Genomic DNA, 19829 nt, shown 5'->3' with positions numbered 1-19829 from the left:
TAATATTAAGCATAAAGGCGAGTGTTATTAAATTCGTTCAATCATTTGTTCATTCATTCGTTTATTCGTTTGTTCGTTCGTTCATTCATTCATTCATTCATTTATTCATTCATCCATTCATCTAGCAACCATGTTTGAGAACATGGACGCCACTGAGTTGGTCGGTGTCGATTCATTAAATAAGGCTTGTAAGCTCTTACAGGTTCGTTCCTTTGTTCATTCGTTCGCTCGTTTGTTCATTTATTCACTCATTCACTCACTTAACTCATTCATTCACTCATTCATACGCCCTTAACAACACCAACCAGTCAAATAGTTCATCCATTGATACACCGACCAATTAATTTTTAATCGGCACATCCCTAGTTGGACTCCACCCATCTCCACTCGGCCCTGACCACACGGACAATACTGACCAGAGGTGAATCGGTGATTACCACGATGACCAGCCAGACCAGCGCAGACGTCAAAGACGCCTTTGTTAAAGGTGTCTACGGACGAATGTTTGTCTGGATTGTTGACCGGGTTAACGAAGCCATCTGCAAGCCGTCTGGTTGGTTTGCTGTTGTCGCTGTTGTTGTGGTGGTGTTGTGGTGGTGTTGTTGCTGTTGTTGCTGTTGTGGTTGTTGTTGTTGCTGTTGCAGTTGTTGCTGTTGTTGTTGTTGTTGTTGCTGTTGTTGCTGTTGTTGCTGTTGTTGTTGTGGAGATGGTGGTGACGATGATGATGTTGTTGTGATGATGACGTTTTCAGGTAGCCATGACAACAATTCCTCCAACAACAGCAACAATAGCAGCAGCAGTCAGAAACGCCATATTGATGACGTCAGAACGAGATCCATTGGAGTCTTGGATATTTTTGGATTTGAAAACTTCGATAATAATAGGTGGTTATGAAGATGGTGATTTTAATGGGGTGGTAGTGAGGATCATAGTTATGATGACGATGATAATGGTGACGAAACGACGACGATGATGATGATGACGATGATGACGTTGATGATAATGATGATGACGATGATGATGACGATGACGACTACAGCTTCGAGCAGCTCTGCATCAACTTCGCCAATGAGAACTTGCAGCAGTTCTTTGTTCAGCACATTTTCAAACTGGAGCAGGTAAGAGAAGATGACGATGATGATGGTGATGATGGTGATGATGATGATGAGGGTGATGATTATGATGATGATTGTAATTGTGATGATGAAGATTGTGATGATTGTGATGATGATGATTGTGATGATGATGATGGACACCGGACTAACCCTAACCGCCCCCACACCCCCACACCCCCACACCCTCACCATCACTATCGTTGCCAATAGGAGGAGTACAACCATGAGATGATAAACTGGAGAACGATAGAGTTCATCGACAACCAAGATGTCCTTGACCTTATTGCTGTCAAACCGCTGAATCTGTTGGCGTTGGTCGATGAGGAGAGTAAATTTCCGAAAGGTTGGTTGATTGGCTACTGTCTGATTGAATGATTGACTACTGTCTGATTGGTTGATTAGCTACTGTCTGATTGGTTGATTAGTTGGTTGATTGATTGGCTACTGTCTGTGGCTACTGTCTGATTGGTTGATTGGTTGGTTGATTGATTGGCTACTGTCTGATTGGTTGATTGGTTACTGTTTGATTGATTGGCTACTGTTTGATTGATTGGTTGGTTGGTTGATTGATTGGCTACTGTCTGATTGGTTGGTTGATTGATTGGTTGGTTGGTTGGCTTGCTGGCTATCTTTTTCAGATCAATTAGTTGGTTGTCTGGTTGTCTGGTTGGTTGGTTGGTTGTCTGGCTGATTGGTTGTCCTATCACAACTACGACAATAATGAAGATGATGACGACGATGACGAAAGTGATGATGAAGATGATGACGAAAATGATGATGAATATGATGATTTGAGTGGCTGGTCGTTTGAGTGGCTGATGGACGAAACGCGGAAACAGGCACGGACATGACGCTACTATCGAAGCAGCATCAGCAGCACCGCAGCAACAGCAACTACTACAAGCCGAAATCCGAGCATGACTGCTCCTTCGGTATCAAACATTTCGCCGGCGTTGTCTTCTATGACGCCAGGGGTTCGTCCTCTTTGATTGAGTGATTGAATAGGTGGATGAACGAATGAATGAGTGAATTGATAAGTGAATGAATGAATGAGTAAATGAATAAATGAATGAATGAGTGAGTGAATGAATGAGTGAGTGAGTGAATGAAAAAGTGAGTGAATGAATGAATGAGTGAATGAATGAATGAATGAATGAATAAATGAATGAATAATTGAATGAATGAATAAATGAATGAATGAATAAGTGAATGAATGAATGAATGAATGAATGAATGAGTGAATGAATGAATAAATGAATGAATGAATGAATGAATGAATGAATGAATGAATGAATGAATGAATGAATGAATGAATGAATGAATGAATGAATGTATGAATCAGGTTTCCTGGAAAAGAACAGAGATACGTTCAGCCTTGACCTCCTCCACGTCATCCAATCATCCTCCTTCAAATTTCTCGTTGACCTCTTTAAGAAAGATTTATCTATTGTTAGTTGTCACCATCATCATCATCATCATAATCATCATCATCATCATCATAATCATCGTCATCATCATCATCGTCATCATCATCATCATCATCGTCATCATAATCATCATAATCATCATCGTCATCATAATCATCGTCGTCATCATCATCATTATCATAACCATCATCGTCGTCATCATCATCATGACCATCATCATCACCAATCAGGGTGTTGAAACCCGCAAGAAATCTCCAACACTTGGCTTCCAGTTCAAGAGATCTTTAGAGTCCCTGATGAGGGCACTGAACAGCTGCCAGCCATTTTTTATAAGATGCATCAAGCCTAACGAAGTTAAAAAACCGATGGTGGGTTATGAGGATGATGATTCAATCATTCACTCATCCATTCATTCATCTATCCATCTATCTATCCATCCATCCATCCATCTATCTATCCATCCATTCGTCCGTCCGTCCGTTCGTCCGTCCATCCATCCATCCATCCATCCATCCATCCATCCATCCATCCATCCATCCATCCATCCATCCATCCATCCATCAATCCATCCGTCCAGACATTCGATAAGGAATTATGCGTGAGGCAGTTGCGCTACTCAGGAATGATGGAGACCATCAGAATCAGGAGGGCTGGGTATCCCATCAGGCATCTGTTCCGGAATTTTGTGGAAAGGTTATGCTGATGATGATGGTGATGATGATGGTGATGATGATGGTGGCGAGGATGGTGGTGATGATGGTGATGATCATATTGATGGCGATGATGAGGATGATGATGATTGGAGATTAATTGTAACCATGTCATCATGTTAACAGTAAATTATAATGGTAGTGATTGATGTATGTAGGCTGGGTTCGTTGTTAAATATTGAAATAAAAGGCATTCGGCGCTATATAAATGATTATATTCTTTCTTTTTGTTAGTAATATTGTCATCCTAATCCACATCATCATCATAATCATGATCATCATCATCGTCATCATCAGATATCGAGTTTTGTTGCCTAGCAACTTGTCTCACACGTTAACGCGTGATAATAATGATGACGAGATGATGAAGAAGATGGCGATGATGATATGCACTGCTGCCCTAGGAGAGATGGATTACCAACTGGGTAGAACTAAAGTCTTTCTTAAGGTTTCTTTGCTGATTGGTCAGCTGGATGGCTGACTGCTGATTGGTTGACTGGGTGGCTGACTGATTGCTGATTGGCTGGGTGGTTAGAGTTAGAGACAAATTTCTTTTACAGGATGCACAAGACGTCCAATTAGAACAAGAGAGAGAGAAAAGAACGAAGAGTAAAATAATTCTCATCCAATCAGCGATCAGAATGTGGAGAGAGAGAATGAGGTTCAGGAGGGTGCAGTACGCATGCGTGGTCGTCCAGAAATATTTAAGGGCCCTGGTTGCAAAAAAGAGATATGAAAAGGTGAGGGGGGAAATTTTTTTTGTGTTGGGCACGGTTAGGTGGTTCGGTTAAATTTTTAGAACATTTTGTTGTCCCTGTTTTCAATCATGTTGTTGAAATATTAGCTTTTTCAATTGTCGTTTTTTGATCATCGTCATCATCGTCATCAACAACAACCACAACATCATCATCATCATCATCGGCGTCATCAACAACAACAAAACATCATCATCATCATCATCATCATCAGATGAAGAATGGTTATTTGAGACTGCAGGCTCTCTGCAGGTCTCGCGTCCTGGCCTCACATTTTGTCTTCATGAGGTCGAGGATTATGTCTGTACAGGTATGTGCGCTGGTCTGTCTGTCTTTTTATGTGTGTGTCTGTGTCTATCTGTCTGTCTGTGTATGTCTGTGTGTGTGTCTGTGTCTATCTGTGTGTGTGTGTCTGTGTCTATCTGTCTGCCTGGGTGTGCGTCTGCAGACACGTTTGTCTCACTATTAGTGTGACATCATCGTCGTTATCACTATCATCATCGTCATCTTCTTCATCTTCGCCATCATTACCCTAGTCAGAATCATCATCATCAACAACAACAACAACTACGTCACAATCATCATCGTCATCATCATGAACGTCACAATCATCATCATCATCATCGCCAGAGAATTTCCAGAAGTTATTTAGAGAAGCGTACCCACCGACAGCGTTTGAAGGGCGTCATCGTCCTCCAGGCAGGGGTCAGGATGCTTCTAGCTCGATCTCTCTATCAGAGGATGAAAAGAGAGGTAATGATGACGATCTTCATGGGGATGATAACGATTGCTGTTATTATTATTATTATTATTAATGCATAATTAAATATATCTTTCACTCCTATGCACTTGTAACGTCATCGAGCTTAGGAGGATCGTACATTTCATTAAAACTCAATTTTTATTAAACTTCATATTATTTGTCATTTCTTATTTCTTATTATTTTGAATTTTATTTTGTCGATTGAATAAATAAAATATATTCACATTATTATTATTATTATTATTATTGTTATTATTATTATTATTATTATTATTATTATTATTATTATTATCATTACCATTATCAGCACCAGAAAAAGTTGGCATCGTACGAGCAGATGTTGTCGGAAGAGGGAGTGATGAGGAAGAAGATGCCGGCTGAGAGGGCTAGGCAGGAAGCTGAGAGGCTGCACAAGGTCGAATGGATGAATGAATGAGTGATTGAGTGAATTAATAATTAAATGAATGAACGAAAGAATGATTGAATGAATGAGCATTCACATGAATGAATTACTTAGTGAGGGTTCACTCACAATGATCATTTTCAGGAACGCCTCAGACGAATCGCCATGGAAACTGAACAGGAAGAAGGTCTCATCCAATCAGAAGCGGCCAGCAAGATGCTGATGATAGAGAGAGCGGAGAAAAGAAGGAAAGACCCGATTGACGATTCTAAAATCGTCGACGAAATGTTCGGTTTCATCGACACTCAAAGTAACATCTCTGGATTTTCTGGTGGGGTGGGGCCCAATAAAGAGGGCGCTAGTAGAGGGGGCATGGCCAATGAGGCCCCTTTGGCTTTTAGGGTGGGTTTATGAGGGCGAAATGTTTTTCGTTGGTTTTATTTTTATGTAGATATGAAGGATTGGTTGAGTGCTTGGCAGATTAAATGATGAATTGTATGTTGAGTAGATAAATAAATAATTAATTAATAAGGACTTGGAGGAAAGCAGGCTGAGATCCTTACAGCAGCAGCAGGCATCCAGCAAAGTTAGACCGAACCGCAGCAACAACTTCCAAAGCGAGCTTGATGATGACGACGAGAGGGAAAACTTTGCTGATGGTGACGACGACGACGACACCGATGACGTCGCGAAATATCGATTTTCCAAATTCGCCGCCACCTACTTTCAAGAAAATTCGCCAACGAGTTTTGTGCGGAAGGTTTTGAAGCAGCCACTCCTGCCACTGAAAAGCGAAGGCGACCAATTGGTGAGAGAAAGAGGCTTCAAAGTTAACAAACAAACCCGCACACACACACACACACACACACAAACACTCACACGTACGTAGACACGTACAAACAAAGGCACATACAAATACACAAATACACACGCACATACACACACGCACACACACACACGTACACACACGCACACACACACACAAAGGCACATACGAATACACAAACATTTTTCAGGCAGCTTTGGCTGTTTGGGTGACAATTTTAAGATTTATGGGAGATCTACCGGAGCCTAAGTTCCCGAGCTCGTTAAATGAACAAGTACGATTATGTATACATAAATAAATAAATCATCATCACCACCATCATCATCATCATCATCATCATCATCATCATCATCATCATCAAGGACACCACGCCTGTGATGACGAAAATTTACTCCACGCTCGGTCGGAAGTTCAACCGGAAAGACATCGAACTTGCCCAGAAGATGGGCATGGAACTTGTGAGTGATGGGAGGATGGATGGATGGATGGTGGTAGTGGGATGAAGGAATAAAAAAATTGATTGATTGATGGGTGGTTTGTTGAATTAAGTTACGAAATTTGTAATCATAGAAACAAATTAATGTTTGAACGACAGACAGAATGAGTGGATAAATGAATGAATGAATGAATGAACGAACGAACGAATGAATGAACGAATGAATGTAGGAAAAAGAACCGATGCAAACTGGGAGAGATGGGAAGACAAGCGTGAGGAAGAAAATTGTGTCTTTGACATTGAAGAAAAAATCTAAAATAACCGAACAGGTAACAATAATAAGAACAATAAGAACAATAATAACAATAAGAACAATAAGAACAATAAGAACAATATTAATAATAACTACAACAAGCAACAGCAACAATAGAAATAATAAAAACTATATTTATATTATTTCTCGTCGTCAGGTGGCGAACAAATTGAAAGATGGCGACTACGGTGGGGCCGGCAACGCCCTCCTCGAAGATCGGCCCACCACCAACCTCGAAAAGTTACACTTTATCATCGGTCACGGGATTTTGAGGCCGGAAATTAGGTAGACGGTGATGATGATGATGATTATTGTTATGATGATGATGATGATGATTATTGTTATGATTATGATGATGATGATTATTGTTATGATGATGATTATTGTTATGATTATGATGATGATGCTGATTATTGTTATGATGATGATGATGATGATGATGATTATTGTTATGATTATGATGATGATGATTATTGTTATGATTATGATGATGATGATTATTGTTATGATTATGATGATGATGATTATTGTTATGATGAGGATGATATGATGATGATGATTATTGTTATGAGGATGATATGATGATGATGATTATTATTGTCATGATGATGATGATGATGGTATGATGATGATGATTGTTATGATGATGATGATAATGATATGAGGATGATATGATGATGATTATTATTATTGTGTTGATGATGATGATGATGACAGGATAAAACTTGATAATTTTTAGTTATAACTCATGACTGTATATTTATGTTGATTGTTGATTGTGGGCTTTACGCTAAGCAGAGTGTACCGACGCGTTCGTTCACTCATTCATTCATTCACTCATTCACTCATTCGTTCATTCATCTTTCCATCGATCCATCCACTAACTCATCACTAATCTTCATCATGGCCGTAACTTTCCACAGAGATGAAATATACTGCCAGCTATGCTGCCAACTCACGCAGAATCCAAACAAAACCAGCCATGCTAGAGGCTGGATTTTACTTTCCTTATGTGTCGGCTGTTTTCCACCCACTGATAAAGTGAGAGAGTGTGAGAGAGAGAGAGAGAGAGAGAAAGAGAGTGACTGAGTTATTGAGTAATAATAATGATAATGCTGATGGTTATGGCTAATTTTTTTTTATCTGGTTATATGTACTTTAAAAAATCTAAAAATTCCACCACACTTACTCACGCATCAAACACACACACACACACTCACTCACAAACACAAAAAAACACAAACACACACAAACAAACGCAAACAAACACAAGCAAACAAACATAAACAAACACAAACAAACAAACACAAACAAACACACAAACAAACACACAAACACACACAAACAAACAACGCACAGTTCGTAAAATATCTCCGATGTTTCTTGAAAAGCGGTCCGCCCGGCTACGCGCCATACTGTGATAAGAGGCTGAGGAGAACTTTCGTTAATGGAGCCAGAAATCAACCACCAAGCTGGCTCGAGCTGCAGGTTGTGATTATGATGATTAGGAGGATGATGGCGATGATGTTGGTGATGAGAAGGATGATTATCATAACCCAATCCATACATACACGTACGCATGCACATACACACGCACAAACCCACACCAAACGCAGGCGACAAAACTGAAAAAACCGCTCATCTTATCTGTAACTTTCATGGACGGAAGTACTCGAACTTTGTTGGCTGACTCAGCTACAACGGCTTACGAGCTCTGCTCTCAGCTAGCTGATAAGGTTCAGCTAAAAGATAGATTCGGATTCTCCCTATACGTAGCTCTCTTCGATAAAGTTTGTTGGCTATCCTATAACGGTCACATCAATCAGTTCAATTAATCATTTAGTTCATAAAGCGCTATTTCCGCGATGTTCAACAGCGCTCCTTAATGAATTTTTCAAACAGATGGGTCTTGAGATCCGTTCTGAATTTCGTAAGTGATGGAGAAGTAGTCAGAGAAGGAGGATGAGAGTTCCAGAGAAAAGAGCCAAAAAAGCAAGTGCAGATTTAACCAAACAGTGTTTCACACGAGTTAAGAAGAAGCGAGAACAAGAAGACGATCATAAACCGGGACGTTTAAGTTCAATTAATACACCTGATAAGTATTTAGGAAATAGTTTAGATTGAGACTTATACATAAATGTGCAAATTTTAAAAATTATTCTTTATTTTATAGGTAGCCAGTGCAAGAGAACAAGATAAGGAGATATATGAGAAATGAAACACGAGCAGCAAAAAAAGGATAGAGTGTAGAATCAGAAAGCCCATAGTAGAGCGAGTTACATTAGTCAATCCTAGATAAGACTAACGAAGTAACAAGTAGAAGAAGAGTAGGATTGTCAAGAAAAAGCAAAAATTTTTTTATTCTACGTAGATGAAAGTAAGAACTTCTAGCAGCACTATTAATCTGAGAAGAAAGAGACATGCTTGAATCTAAGATAAAGCCTAGACTACGAAACTTGTGAGAGACATAAAAAGTTTTAGAATCATTGCCAGCACCATCACCATCGTCATCACTATCATCATTACCATCACCATCATCATCATCACCATCATCATCGTCACCATCGTCATCGTCACCATCGTCAGGTCTCATCACTAGGAAGTGGTGGGGATCACATAATGGATGCCGTGTCCCAGTGTGAGCAGTATGCTAAAGGTTGGTTGGTTGGATGGATGGATAGATGGAAAAAACCTAAATAGATCTAAATTAAAAAATCATAATTAGATGTAAATTAAAAAATCCTAAATAGATGTAAATTAAAAAATCCTAAATAGATGTGAATTAAAAAATCCTAAATAGATGTAAATTAAAAAATCCTAAATATATGTAAAGTGAAAAATCTTAAATAAATGTAAATTAAAAATCCTAAATAGATGTGAATTAAAAAATCCTAAATAGATGTAAATTAAAAAATCCAAAATAGATGTAAATTAAAAAATCCTAAATAGATGTAAATTAAAAAATCCAAAATAGATGTAAATTAAAAATCCTAAATAGATGTAAATTAAAAAATCTTAAATAGATGTAAATTAAAAATCCTAAATAGATGTAAATTAAAAAATCTTAAATAGATGTGAATTAAAAAATCCTAAATAGATGAAGACTACATTTATAAAAACGGCCCATATCATGACATTTAATTTAATTTTTGGCCCAGAGCAAGGTGCCCAGGAACGCAATGCACCATGGAGGTTGTTCTTCAGGAAAGAAATTTTTGCTCCCTGGCACGACCCAAATTTTGACCCGGTCTCCACTAACCTGATCTACCAGCAGGTCGTCAGGGGCGTCAAGTTCGGGGAATACCGCTGCGATAAAGTTAGTTTCGCTTTCGGTTCTGCAGTGTCATCATAGTTCCTATCAGATTTTTCGTTGTGATTTTCACTTTTTGCTGTCTGTCTAGATTATTCAGCTATTTGTCTTTGTAATACTTATAGCCACTAACATCACTACCATCATTATAGAGATCCTCATCATAATTATCTTAAGAATCGTCGTCATCATCATGCAATTACCATCATCATCATCATAACTTCAATCATTATCATCACCAGAACGAGGACCTCATCCTGATATCTGCCCAGCAATACTACCTGGTTTACGGTATGGAATACGTCGAGGATCGGGTGCAATCCCTGGTCCCCACCTACATCCCGGACGAGATGATCAGGCCCGATAGGGGCGTCCAGTATTGGGCATCTGTGAGTTTTTGGTCTCATTTACTTACCCTGTATAAATACCCTGTATAAATTCGGTTCACTCTTCTATCAGTCAATCCATTTACTCATCCATTCGTCTATTCATCCGTTGATGTATGAATCTATCAATCCATCCATCCATCCGTCCGTCCGTCCATCCATCCATCCATCCATCCAGGCCATAAAGACAGCCTTACGGTCTTCTTACTTCCAGCAGCTCCACCAATCAACCAGCCTGTCCACGAGCAACAAGTGAGCAAACAAATAATAATAATAAAAATAACAATAGTAGTAGTAGTAATAATAATAATGATAATGGGAACATCTTTTATTTTTCACCATAAAAAACATACAATGATAAAAAAAAATATATATATATATATAAGTTAATGTTAATTAAATAATGCGAAATGATAAAATTTGTAAAAATTGTATAAAATAATATTATAGGCTAAGACCATTTTGCTCATTGTGAAGTTAAGTGCAGAACGGTGAAATATATTTAATTAGCATCATAGCTTGTTCCTGTCACAGTAAATGTCATACGATAATCTTATAACAGTGTTTATCAATTCATCATTAAATGAAAGCGGCCATGGAACTTTAAACAGTGATAATAATGATAAAAATGATAATAATAATAATAACAATAATAACAATAATAATGATAATAACAATAATAATGATAATAATAATAATGATATACAGCGTTACACCAACTTCGGCCATTAGTTCTCGGATAAGACAGGACGTAGTGAACTATGCCAAGTACAAGTGGCCGCTGCTCTTTTCCCGCTTCTACGAGGCATACAAATTCGCCGGACCGAGTCTGCCGAAGAATGACGTCATCATCGCCGTCAACTGGACAGGTTTGTTTGTTTGTTTGTTGATGAAGGTGATGATGCTGACGTGCTGATGGAGTCAGTGAAGGAAGAGATGAATGGATAAACGAATGCGTGGGTAAATGGATGAAAGAATGAATGAATGAATAGATGGATGGATGGATGGATGAATGGATGAATGAATGAATGGATGAATGAATGAATGAATTAATGAATTAATTAATGATAGGTATCTACGTGGTAGACGATAGGGAGAGAGTTTTGTTGGAGTTGAGCTTTCCTGAAGTTACAGCTGTGTCTTGTAGCAGGTTTCTTCATTTATTCAATTCATTCATTCATTTATTTATTTATTTTTTATTTATTAATTCATTCATGCGTTCATTCGTTTAATAATTTGTTCGTTCATTCATTCATTCATTTATTTTTCTCGACAGAACTGGCAAAATGCATGGTCAAAGCTTTACTCTAGCTACTATTAAAGGTAAGTATTTGTTCATCCGTTCATTCATTCATTCATCCATCCATCCATCCATCAATCAATCAATCAATCAATCAATCAATCAATCAATCATCAATCAAGGGGAGGAATACACGTTTACGTCATCAAACTCAGAAGACATTCGTGATCTCGTTGTGACCTTTCTGGAGGGGTTAAAGTCAAGGTCGAAGTATGTCATTGCCCTCATGGACTACAATGCCCCTGGTTTGTTATACGCCTGTTTCACCGTCGTAATCATTATCATTATTATTATTATTATTATTATCACTATCAGCTGATCGACCCGACCTACTTAGCCTGCGTCGAGGTGACCTAATTATACTAGACCACGACCAAACTGGCCAATCGTTGATGAGCTCTTCCTGGTCCTCTGGCCAATCAAATCGTTCCAATTTAAAAGGTTCGTTGTGAGTGAATGAATGAATGAATGAATGAATGAATGAATGAATGAATGAATGAATGAATGAATGAATGAATGAATGAATGAATGAATGAATGAATGAATGAATGAATGAGTAATTAAAAGAATAACTGAACTATTATGATTATAATTGTAGCGTGGATGAACAATATTTTCAGGAAACTTTCCGACTGAAAACGTGTACATACTACCGACAATAACAAAACCATCTCCAGAGATATTGGTTGGATCATCATCATCACCACCACCATCATCATTATCATCACCATCGCAATCATCATCATCGTCGTCGTCATCATCTATCTAGTCTATCTATCCATCAATCATCATCACCACCACCATCATCATCACCATCCACTTAGTCTATCCATCCATCCGTCACCACCACCACCACCATCATCATCATCCACTTGGTCTATCCATCCATCCATCATCATCACCACCACTTTCCAGCAGCATCTCTTTGAAAGTCAATCCTCATTGGACGAAGGCAACCAACATCATCATTATCATCACCATGGTGATACTGGTAATAGTAGTAGTCGTGGGGGTATTGCCGGTGGTGCTGATGATGGTGATGATGACAGCCACAACCATCATACCTTGGAAGCTTACTCTCTGGAGCATTTTAGGTTTTTGACGTTGATGATGATGATGATACTTGATGATGATGATGATGGTGGTGATGATGATGACGACGACGATGATGTAATTAGAATGAAGTTTATGAACTCATTAGCATCTTTTTAGCTGTCAGCATCACCATCTTTCTTTCGTCATTATCATTATAATCGTCATCGTCGTCGTCGTCATCATCATCTTGACAGACCACCGGCCAAACGAACCCTTTCCAAAGCTCTGACGTCATCAAAAGGGAAAAGAATGAATGAAGAAATGTGGAGGTAAAGGAATGAATGAACGAACGAAGAGATGAGCGTTAATTATTCAACTGTTATATTTTCTTCAACAGACACAGTAAAGAGCCAATCAAACAGCCCCTCTTAAAGAAAATAACTAATAAAGAGGAGCTATGCAAAGAAGCTTGCAGCTCATTTGCTGATATTTTATGCTACATGGGAGACCAGCCAATGAGGAGACAGATTTCAGCGTACGAGCTCACTGATAGGATATTCGAAGGACCAATCAAATTTGTTAGTTTGAGCGGGAGTCAATTGTGATAATGCTATAAAACGAAGGTGATAATAGAAAAGATGATTGTGATAAAGATGATGATGATGATAATGATGATGAGGTGGATGATGACGTCATCGATGTATTTGTATACAGGAGCTTTTGCGAGATGAAACTTATTGTCAGATCGTCAAACAATTGACGGATAATCCTAACAGGTTCTTTCATTTATTTGCTCATTAATTAATTAATTCATTCGTTCGTTCGTTTGTTCGTTCGTTCGTCCATTCAGACAAAGCGAGAACAGCGGCTGGGAGCTAATGTGGTTGATGACTGGTTGTTTCGCGCCAAGTTCGAATCTTTTGAAGGAAGTGACGTCATTCTTAAGATCGAGAAGCAGTCGAACTGTTATAGCGCTTGATTGCCTGAGTAGGCTGCAGAAGACTTTGAGGTCCGGACTGTTCATTTTTTTCAATATTTTTTCACTTTTGCCAATTTTTTCATCGTCATCAATAACGAAAAAATTCTTCATCATCATCATCATCACCACAATCATCACCATCATCATCACCACCACCACCGCAGAAATGGTTGTCGTAAGTACACGCCGCATCAAGTCGAAGTTGAGGCCATCCAGCACAAAACCACACAAATATTTCATAAGGTGAGTGGATGAATAAATAAATGAATGAATGAATGAATGGAAGTGAATGAATCAAACTGATCGATCGTTTTTCCATTTATTTAAAAATGTTAAAGCTGAAAATTGAACCAGATCAGTGTGCTTGTAAATAGAGGTGAGCAGGAATTGAAATGTGTCCACAATTCCTTGCCATTTTTTTCCTCATTCCCGATTTCCTCCCGAATTCCTATTTGTGACAACGTTCCCAAAAATTCCCATTTCTTATTTTTTTACTCATTCATTCATTCATTCAATCATTCATTCGTTCATTTGTTCGTTCATTCGTTAGTTCGTTCGTTCATTCGTTCGTTCATTCATTCGTAAATTCAACCAGGTTTATTTTCCGGACGATACGAACGAAGCATTCGAGGTTGACTCGAGCACAAGAGGAAAAGATTTTTGCCAAGGTTGAAGGAGTTAATGAATAAATGAATGACAGATTAAATAAATAACTGATTGAATGAATAAATGAATGAATTCATGCAGAGATGAACGAATGAATTCATGCATGGATGAATGAATGAATGAATTCATGAATGAATGAATAAATGAAGAACCAAATCAACAACAGGTATTGCAACAAGACTCGAACTCAAAAGTTCGGAAGGCTTCAGTCTGTTTGTGAAAATAGCAGGGAAAGGCAAGTTAAACCACAAAAATAATTTATTATTAATGTTTATTATTATTATAGTTATAATTAATTATATAATTATAGTTATAATTAGTTATATTATTATAGTTATAATTAATTATCATGAATGAATCAGTGAAGAAACAAATAATTAAAAATCTTTTCCTCTTGTGCTCGAGTTAATAAATTAATTAATTGATAATTAATTATAATATTATAGTTATAATTAATTATGTTATTATATTTTTATAATTAATTATATTATTATAGTTATTTTCATAATAATAATTATTATTCTTATCAATCTGCAGTTATTAGCGTCCCGGAAAGTGACTTTTTCTTCGACTTTGTTCGCCATCTTACGGACTGGTTGAAAAAAGCCCGCCACAATGTGGCGACTTCAACAACGACGATGACGTCATCGGCGGGCGGAAGCTTCAACAACAGCAACAATAACTCTCTCAGTAGCATCAGCAACAATAGCAGCAATGGCGGGGGTGGTTTTAATAGTTATCTTCTACAGTCTACCTATCAGGTTTTCTCCTTTCTTTCTTTCTTTCTTTCTTTTTTTCTTTTTTTCTTTCTTTCTTTCTTTCATTTTATTCTTTTACGTATTTCATTTATTGATTCATTAACTCGTTCTAATGTTCACCAGTCTCTATATGTTCATTCTAGAAGATATGAATCTCTCCGTGAAACCTGTTGTTTGTTCATTCGTTCCGTTGTTCATTCATTTTGTTCGTCCATCATTCGTTTGTTAAACCATCATTCATTTGCTCGTCCATCATTCGTTTGTTCGTCCATCATTCATTTGTTCATTCATTCATCCATACATCCAATCACAATGAAGGTAATATTCATGAGAAAGCTCTGGACCAACGCAACGCCTGGCTTCGACATCAACGCAGACCTCATGTTTCACTACCCTCAGGTACTGATGATGATGCTGATGATGATAATGATGAAGAAGATGATGATGTTGATGACAGTAATAATGATGATGATGATGATGGTGGTGGTGATGAAGATGATGATGAAAAAGAAGAAGAAAAAGATGATGATGATGATGATAGTAATGATGATGATGATTTATTATGCCCATCCCTGATTCATCGCCAGGAACTTCCAAAGTACTTACGTGGTTATCACAAATGCTCGGTCGATGAGGCCACCCAATTAGCTTCACTCATATACAGGGCGAAGTATGGAGAGGCGGAGCTTAATTTGAAAGCCATCAGGTGATTGGCTGGCTTGAATTTGCCTAATTTATTCACGTGTTGATGTTTAGATACACAAGTGATTGTATATTCTTAACCTAAGTAGGTACATTTTTTTGATAATGACGAAAGAAATTTTTCATCCAAGGATTTAAAATTCTTTAAAAGTTATAATAAAAATAGAAATAATTATAATTACAATAACAAAAAAATTATAGTGATCATAATTTAATAATAATAATAATAAAATAACCATCACCAGTTCGAATTTGAACGAGTTCATACCAACCGACCTCATTGACAGCTTGTCACCCCACGATTGGGCCCAAGTGAATAATAATAAAAATAATAAAATTAAAAACAATAATAATAATAATAATAACAGTAATTATAATTTAATTATAATTGTTTCTTATTGCCAGCAAATAGCCGCTTGCTACAAGAAGCTTTCTGGAAAAACCCAGACTGAATCAAAAGTGAATTTCTTGAAATGCTTGTACAACTGGCCGACATTTGGTTCGGCTTTCTTTGAAGTTAAGGTGATGATTATGATGATTATTATAACTATAATTATTATAACCATAATTATTATGACTATGATTATTATAACCATAATTATTATAACTATAATTACTAAAACTATAATTACTATTTATATTATTATTATTTCACCATATATTATGCTATTGCTATCAGCAAACCACGGAGCCGGGCCTACCTGAATTTCTATTGGTTGCTATAAATAGAAACGGCGTCAACCTCATTGACCCGAGTTCAAAGGTCATACACATTATCATCTTCGACGTTATCATCGCCATCATCATCATCATCATCATCATCATCAACCTCACGACAAAGACCAATCTTCAATATTATCATTATCATCTTAGGTCAATTGCAATCACCATTTCGTTCGTAAAATTATTATAAATAAAAAATAATATAGTAATATAATAATAATAATAATTATTATTATTACAATAATAATTATTATTATTATTGTTATCAGGATTTGTTGGCTGTCTATCCGTTTACAAGGATCTCGAATTGGAGTAGCGGTAACACTTACTTCCACATGACAATTGGCAATCTAGTGCACGGCTGTAAACTGCTATGCGAGACTAATTTGGTTAGTTTGCCGGGATTGGTCGACCGGTTGAGTGGGGCCCAAGTTTATTGGATGGTTGGGAACTAAGATGATTGGTTGTTGGTTGAGAGGGGAGGGGGTTAATTTGATTGGTTGAATGGGAAGGCGAATGAGTTGATTGGTTTGTTGCATGTGTTGATTAATAGCTTTGATGAAGAAATAGTTGACGATTTTTTTGTTGATTACCTATCCATCTATCTATCTATCCATTCATCCATTATCCAATCGGTCATCCATCCATTGTTACATTTATCCATCCATCCATCCATCATTTCATCAATCCATCATTTCATTCATCCAGGGCTACAAGATGGACGACCTACTGACATCTTACATCAGCCTCATCATGAATCTCAGAAACCAACAAAAGATGATGAAGTGACGACGGCGACGAAAAAGAAGAAGAGGAAGAAGATGCTGATGACGTCACTGGGGATGATGGTGACGTTACTGGGATGATGATGATGACGTCATTGATGATGATGATGAAAGTAATGATAATTATTCCGTCCGATCATGATGACCGCACTGATTAGCAATATTAACTTTTCATTTTTCTACTGTTACCTTTTCACCTTTGTATAGCGCACACGTACACACTTACAAACAGCCACACAGACACACACACGCACTCACACACACACGCACACAAACACACATATATATATATTTATACTTTCTACGGATATGTTATGATTATAGCATTGTTTATTTGGCTTCGAACGTCATATTCAAATTTATATTTACAATAACAACAACAATAATAATAATCATTATCATTATTTGTGTTGTTGTTATTATTATTAATTATTATTCCTTGATTGTTACCAATGTCTAATCAATGACAATGTATTATTTTCGATTATAGTCAATAATTGATAGTCAATAATTGATAGTCTGATTTTATTCTCTCTCTATCTCTATCTCTCTCTTTCTATATATATATATATATATATATATATATATATATATATATATATATATATATATATATATATATATATATATATATATATTCGTTATAACAAACACTTAGTCATTTCTCTATTCCTTTTTTGCTTGAAAATTTTTTATTATTGTTATTGTTATATTTACTGTTGTTTGTTATTATTATTATTATTATTATTCGTGTTAAATTTGCAATTGCCTTTTTATTACCATAAAGTTTTGATGAAACATATACGTACATGCTGCTATCATAATCATCATGACTTTAAGTTTATTTGAATTGTTTTCATACAAACGCACACACACACACACACACACACGCACACACACACACACACACACGCACACACACACATGCCTACATACATACATTCAATCGTTTCACGTGATTTTTATTTGCTTTCTCTTCGTTTGAATACATATTTCTTTTTGCAGTTAAATTATTTATTTTTGTTAGTTTGTTTTTCAACTCTTTTTTTTTCCTATAGTGGTTTGGAGATATTAATAAAAAAACAAACAAAGAATTACGAATCGTTAGATGACGTCATCGAGATTTGCATAGATAAATTAGAAAAGATTAAAAAGCAAAAATTGTTAATTGATTAATTTTCTCGAAAGTTTTAACTGGCCGACATCAATATTCGTTGTACATGCTGTAATTCAATCTAGGCTAACAAGTTTTTATTACTACTACTACTACTGCTACTAAGACAATTACTACTATTACTATTACTACTTTGCTACTACTACTACTCCTACTACCACTACTACTGCTACTACTACTGCTACTGCTACTCCTACTACAACTACCACTACTACTACTACTACTATTACTACTACTACTATTCCTACTACTACTACTACTCCTACTACTACTACTATTCCTACTACTACTACTACTACTCCTACTACTACTACTACTACTACTACTACTACTACTACTACTGCAATCGCTACACTACACTTTTATACTATTTCTTCTACAAGTTCTAATGTGACGAACTTAGCTATTATTTTCTAAATTTTTTCAGTACTATTATTACTAATAATATTTCCTCTCTCCACCTCACGCACTATCTCTCCCCTCTCTTTGATCACTCTCCTCATCCAGGAGACGTATGGTTGGAGTTTGTGCGCCATGGAAACTGTACACCTAGATGATGGGCCTTTGACGGATGGATGGATGGATGGATGAATGTGTGGATGAATGAATGAACGAATGAATGAACAAATGAATAAACGAATGAATGGATGACCGAATGAATGATCTTCTTGATCAAACCATTCGTTTTTTTGATCAGACCAGAGACGGGATTACCAATGAGGCCAACGAGGTACCATGTCTTCCTGTCAAGGGAACACATTAACGGTCCTCCATTATCGCCCTGTTTATTATTATTAATTTAATTATTATTATTAATTTAACTATTGTTATTTGAATTATTCTTATGAAAAATCGTGAAAAAAATTACATAAAAAAAGAGAAACTTCGGAGGAAAGTTAAAGATGGTGAAGAGCGAAAAAGTTATTTAAAAACATTTGCAAGTAGGACATCATCTATTACCTGACAAGGTAAAGCTTCTGAAAATATGCGAGTTCTACTTTTACTATTACTGCTGCTGCTTCTACTACTGCTGCTGCTACTACTACTAGTGCTGCTGCTGCTTCTATTACTGCTACTACTACTATTTCTAAATCTAATTTTACTAGTTTTACTACTATTTTTGCTTTCAGCCCCGCCATTTTTATTATCTCTATCATTATTTTTACTGCCACTACTACTTCTACTACCACTACCACTACTATTTCTACCATCACCACCACTACCACCACTACTTCTACTTCCACCAGAAAGACAGATTGAGTT

The 19829-nt window shown here is 36.8% G+C and overlaps 1 protein-coding gene across 1 annotated transcript in view; it reads left to right on the top strand.

The window, feature by feature from the left end:
* Window positions 1-17766, top strand: part of HELRODRAFT_186656 (hypothetical protein) — a gene marked incomplete at its 5' end in the record, with an annotated part of 21038 nt that extends 3272 nt beyond the window's left edge. Inside the window, 49 exons of the mRNA XM_009012665.1 lie at window positions 140-202; window positions 367-548; window positions 828-884; window positions 1040-1118; window positions 1326-1458; window positions 1955-2089; window positions 2458-2564; window positions 2773-2910; window positions 3120-3235; window positions 3550-3716; window positions 3790-3992; window positions 4222-4317; window positions 4638-4760; window positions 5078-5185; window positions 5318-5575; window positions 5814-5981; window positions 6190-6273; window positions 6362-6457; window positions 6666-6764; window positions 6906-7033; window positions 7672-7789; window positions 8108-8236; window positions 8365-8538; window positions 9335-9404; window positions 9907-10064; window positions 10301-10447; window positions 10623-10696; window positions 11153-11313; window positions 11516-11594; window positions 11721-11767; window positions 11867-11989; window positions 12060-12185; window positions 12365-12491; window positions 12794-12838; window positions 13034-13108; window positions 13177-13357; window positions 13494-13555; window positions 13630-13788; window positions 13923-14001; window positions 14354-14426; window positions 14591-14659; window positions 14962-15185; window positions 15501-15577; window positions 15766-15888; window positions 16130-16196; window positions 16290-16406; window positions 16564-16647; window positions 16877-16996; window positions 17316-17766. Coding sequence (XP_009010913.1) covers window positions 140-202; window positions 367-548; window positions 828-884; window positions 1040-1118; window positions 1326-1458; window positions 1955-2089; window positions 2458-2564; window positions 2773-2910; window positions 3120-3235; window positions 3550-3716; window positions 3790-3992; window positions 4222-4317; window positions 4638-4760; window positions 5078-5185; window positions 5318-5575; window positions 5814-5981; window positions 6190-6273; window positions 6362-6457; window positions 6666-6764; window positions 6906-7033; window positions 7672-7789; window positions 8108-8236; window positions 8365-8538; window positions 9335-9404; window positions 9907-10064; window positions 10301-10447; window positions 10623-10696; window positions 11153-11313; window positions 11516-11594; window positions 11721-11767; window positions 11867-11989; window positions 12060-12185; window positions 12365-12491; window positions 12794-12838; window positions 13034-13108; window positions 13177-13357; window positions 13494-13555; window positions 13630-13788; window positions 13923-14001; window positions 14354-14426; window positions 14591-14659; window positions 14962-15185; window positions 15501-15577; window positions 15766-15888; window positions 16130-16196; window positions 16290-16406; window positions 16564-16647; window positions 16877-16996; window positions 17316-17396 — 5709 coding nt within the window. The 3' untranslated portion in view covers window positions 17397-17766. The remainder of the gene's footprint in view (window positions 1-139; window positions 203-366; window positions 549-827; window positions 885-1039; window positions 1119-1325; window positions 1459-1954; window positions 2090-2457; window positions 2565-2772; window positions 2911-3119; window positions 3236-3549; window positions 3717-3789; window positions 3993-4221; window positions 4318-4637; window positions 4761-5077; window positions 5186-5317; window positions 5576-5813; window positions 5982-6189; window positions 6274-6361; window positions 6458-6665; window positions 6765-6905; window positions 7034-7671; window positions 7790-8107; window positions 8237-8364; window positions 8539-9334; window positions 9405-9906; window positions 10065-10300; window positions 10448-10622; window positions 10697-11152; window positions 11314-11515; window positions 11595-11720; window positions 11768-11866; window positions 11990-12059; window positions 12186-12364; window positions 12492-12793; window positions 12839-13033; window positions 13109-13176; window positions 13358-13493; window positions 13556-13629; window positions 13789-13922; window positions 14002-14353; window positions 14427-14590; window positions 14660-14961; window positions 15186-15500; window positions 15578-15765; window positions 15889-16129; window positions 16197-16289; window positions 16407-16563; window positions 16648-16876; window positions 16997-17315) is intronic.
* Window positions 17767-19829: the final 2063 nt, after the last annotated feature.

This window comes from Helobdella robusta (assembly GCF_000326865.2).
Source record: "Helobdella robusta unplaced genomic scaffold HELROscaffold_11, whole genome shotgun sequence".
NCBI lineage: Eukaryota > Metazoa > Annelida > Clitellata > Rhynchobdellida > Glossiphoniidae > Helobdella > Helobdella robusta.
The sequence above is the reverse complement of the archived record's forward strand: the minus strand, read 5'-3'. Positions and strand labels throughout refer to the sequence as shown.